At 36.0% G+C, this 4,364-nt stretch overlaps 1 protein-coding gene across 1 annotated transcript; it reads right to left on the bottom strand.

The window, feature by feature from the left end:
- Positions 1-2,813: 2,813 nt before the first annotated feature.
- Positions 2,814-3,302, bottom strand: LOC141607592 (putative mitochondrial protein AtMg00860). The gene has a single exon (XM_074426943.1). The coding sequence runs from the start codon at positions 3,300-3,302 to the stop codon at positions 2,814-2,816; it is 489 nt and encodes a 162-aa protein (XP_074283044.1).
- Positions 3,303-4,364: the final 1,062 nt, after the last annotated feature.

The following is a 4,364-nucleotide window of genomic DNA, read 5'->3' as shown; positions in this document are numbered from 1 at the left end:
GTCGAGTCTTGGTGAATTTAATAATAATGATGTTAAATTGCATTGTTTTTGTATTTGAATCCCATTTAGTTGTCCATGTACATTGTTTTGACCCGTTATTCATGGAAACAAAGCTCATAATTCAAGTCTTAACCGTATTGACATGCCTTATGCTAATTAGATTTGACACAATTATGTTGGTAAACTACTTAAATTCTGAGGTCTATAGAGCTTTCTAGGCCAGAAACATCAATAAACCGATCTCATTGTTATTTAGGCTTGAGTGTAGTTTCTCCTTGTGGAATATGTAATATCAAACTGTATAAGTGTGACATTGATTTCTTGATACTTTTATTGCTTTCATTTGACTAAGTACATGTGGACAGGCGGTTCTTACCGTTCAATTAAGCCTTACATTATCCTTTTTGTTAGCCCGTTTGAACCCTTGTGGCCGTTCTATATCCTACATTTATTAGCTACAATCCAAGAATTTGCCTATCTTTTCGCGACAGTCGCAGTTGCTTGTTTATCATTTTTATTTTGCTATTATGGTTGGATTGGGACTTATTGTTGTCATGTGGGTATAGCAAGATCATTATTTAGCAATTGTGTTGTATCCTTGTGTTGGAAAAATAAAAAATATGAAGCAAAAGAAAAGAAAGAGAAAAAAAGAAAAATCGAAAAAGAAGAGAAAAAAAGAATTGAAAGAGGAAAAGAAATTGATTGCTTCATTTGGTTTTATCAAGGATCAAAAGGATGGTCGTTAGAGTCTAATGCATTTTTGGAAAGTACTTTATAAACTCTCATGTGTTGTAAAGTTGAGATTATTTCTCTAAGATGGGTTGTATTCATTTGTTATCATAGATTTGGTTTTGGTTTAGCGCTGCGACTAACGTCTTAGCTCCACATATCCATAACGTGCTTTGTCACAAACCATTTCTATCCCTTTAACCCATTTTCTACCCTTATTGTCCTTGATACATGTACTTTTGTCTACATATTGTGATTTCTTATTAGTCGGGGAAATCTCTATCACATTAGATTGCTTACATGTTTCATAAGTCGAGTGAGTGTTTCTAATTCTTTCTATCTTCACTTATAACTCACCCTTACATACTTATGAGTGCATGAGTGAATCCGCGAGAATCCGACTAATTTGTCTAGCAAGATCGAAAGGTATTTGGCATTTGTCTATAGTATGGTGACTTGATATTTGAGCTGCGTTTTCTATTTCCCGTACCTTTGAATTTGTTTTATTGGTAAACTTTAGTCATTGCTTTGTTACAGATATGGATAGCTTGGGATTTGTATGTGCATCAACATTAGCTCTGAGTTGTTTATTCGCCTTTTGTTTGATTGCCTTTTTGTAATTGTGTATTTCTTTGCTTGAGGACAAGCAAAGAGATGGTTTGGAGGAGTTTGATGAGTCATAATTATATACATATATATGCCTCCCCTTAATTGCTTTTGATACGGTTTTCATGCTAGGTTATATCATTTACATGCCTTTTATGTTAGAATGTTGATACTTCCACTATTTGATGTTTAATGCAGGAGCAAAGGATTGAAATGGGCATCGCGGAGTAGGCATGGAGGAATACACAGAGCATGGCACCGGAATCCATAAGAATGAAGGAAGAGAAGTTAAGAAGAAAACACGAAGAAAAGAGCAGAAACAAGTGATGCCTCGATCAACTGGAGCTGGGCTCCATCAAGGAAGTAGGTGACTCGATCGAGTAAGACAAGGCTCGATTGAGGAACCACTTGATTCCAGATTTTCCGCAATTTTCCATAAGTGGGTTATGTTTTATTATAAATACCTAAATCGTACCCTAAGATTATTTACGCCTTATTTACGTAATATTTTACCTAGTTTTTTATAGCTACTCTAAAAACTCTCTTAGAATACTTTTAGATTAATTTACATTAGTTTCGCATCGGATCTATTGTTCTTCATTACGGTACTATTCTAATCTTTCCACAATTATTAATTCAATTGCTTGTTCATCTTTTATGCTTTTAATCATGTTATTCATTAATCTTATTGTTGTTATTCCCTTTATCATGAGTAGGTAAATCTATTATCTAGGGTGAAAGGGGATTCTAGGTGGTTAGAAAAGGGTTAACTTATGAATTTATTATTAAATTGCTTTGGATTGTTGTTCAATTATTGTCTTACTATACTAATTAGTTAATTACTGATCAGAATTGATTAATTAGTCTTGCATAAACTAGGATTTTCACCAACCGGGTTAAGACTAGTATAGGCTACGATAATTGAATTAGACCGACTTAATGACAGCAATTGTATGTTAAGTTTAGATCTAAAAAGACATATTAGAATCGACCGATCATATAACTTTCAACAATATAAATTGCTCAATCAATGAATTAAACCTTACCCTTGGATGACTACCTAGTGAACCCGATCCCTACACTCTTTTAATATATTTGAATTCAACTTTTATTTACATTGCAATTAGTTGTTAGATACCAAACAAACAAAACCCCCATAAAATTGGTTACTTTAAGACAATCTGAATATAAACAAACTAGATTAATTACCTCGCCTCCCTGTGGATACGATACCCTACTTACCGCTACCTATTTGTTAGTAGTATTATAGGATTTATTTTGATTAAGGTGATACGACTTTAACCTTATCATATACTGTATCTCATAATCAAATCCCATTAATTTGGATAACCAAAATTGCTGAAAATAAGTAGAAATTTTCTGCTGTAATAACCATTTAAGACTTTTCTAGTCAGTCCTAATCAGGAAGTGTTGTCCAGACAAATATTGTTTCCATTTCTGGACTGCAAACATCATTGCTAACAATTCTTTCTCATATACTGACAGCTTCTGTTATTTTGGACCCAAGGTCCTGCTAATATAGGCAAGAGGATGATCTTCATGCATGAGAACTGCCCTATTCCATCATTTGAACCATATGTTTCCACAGTAAATTGTTTTGAGAAATTAGGTAAGGCAAGTACTAGAGCAGTAGTCAGGGCTACTTTCAATTTTTCAAAAGCTTTATTAGCTTCTTGATTCCAAGTGAATACTCCTTTCTTTAAAAGATTTGTGAGTGGCTTGCTTATCACCGCATAAGACTTAACAAATTTCCTGTAATACCTAGCTAAACCTAAGAAGCTCCTCAGGTCTTTGACTGATGTAGGGATATTCCATTTTGCAACATCTTCAATCTTCTTTGAATCAGTCTCAACTCCATTCCTAGAGATAAAATGACCCAAATACTCAACCTTCTTCATAGCAAAGGAACATTTTAATGCTTTGGCTGACATATGATGGTGCTCCATTGTGGACATGGGCCCACCCACATGCCAAGGCAATCCGTGGACATGCGGCGGTCGGAAAGCCACGCTCGGCGGCGTAATAAATGCTTTCGACCGAATCGTTTTAGATCGGTCAGTTTCGTCTTGGTTAAGGATCTCGAAACAATGCAGAGATGTTCGGAGTCGCCACCAAGAAATTATGGGATGCATGGAAACCGTTTGAGTCCACTTTATACCTAGTTCAATCGAGGCAAAAAGCGGTGCTTGACATAGTTACTAAAGATAAGGAATCGTCACTCTTTAGCATCCTATTGCTATAATGACTCTAGCACGCCCTGGATAAGGTCGTCCACTATCCAAAGTTTGTGAGTAAGAGGTGAGGGTACGTATTGGGAAGCCCTTTAATCGGACACCCAATCCCGCCCGCAAAGGCGGCCTCTACTGATCGATCTTGGTTGGTTAAATGCAAAAGTTGATAAAACGGGTAAATGCATGAATGCGCATCGACAAGTTTAAACCTAACATGTAAAATTAGCTATGTCGGTTGTTTATCCAAATATCAAGTAATTGATGTCAAGTTGGATTTAATGTTGATTTTGCATGTAAGACGAAAATTAAACATCCATTTACCGAGTTAGGTTTATGGTGCGTAACATGATCCATTTGTCTTAGAAAACTGTTTTGTAAATACAAAGTGTAAAATGCAGACTCATCAATCTGATCCGTCTTGTATTTGAGTTAAACGAAGTCGGGATCGTCCTAGACGAGTGCTGGAAAGAAAAAAGGAGCAGCATCAAGTAGCCTAGTGAGGCGCGAGCCATAGGGCGATGCAAGGGAGCATATCCTGGTTTGAAAACTGGAAATCAGAAGGCCTGTTTAGGCGCGAGTCACGCGACGACCTAAAGGGTGCCTCCTGATTATTCAAAATGTTTATGAAATCATTTTGTGAAATTGTTTGTAAAAGGGTGTCAAAACCCGTTTCGTTGAAAAGGTCGTTAAGACCGCTTTGGTGCTAATATGAAGAACGGGACTCTGAATAATTATCATTATGTTGATAATATTCGATGTCAGGTTCAGTTTGCAAGC

This window comes from Silene latifolia, chromosome 10, assembly GCF_048544455.1.
Source record: "Silene latifolia isolate original U9 population chromosome 10, ASM4854445v1, whole genome shotgun sequence".
Taxonomy (NCBI): domain Eukaryota; kingdom Viridiplantae; phylum Streptophyta; class Magnoliopsida; order Caryophyllales; family Caryophyllaceae; genus Silene; species Silene latifolia.
This window is presented reverse-complemented; position numbering and strand designations above follow the sequence as displayed.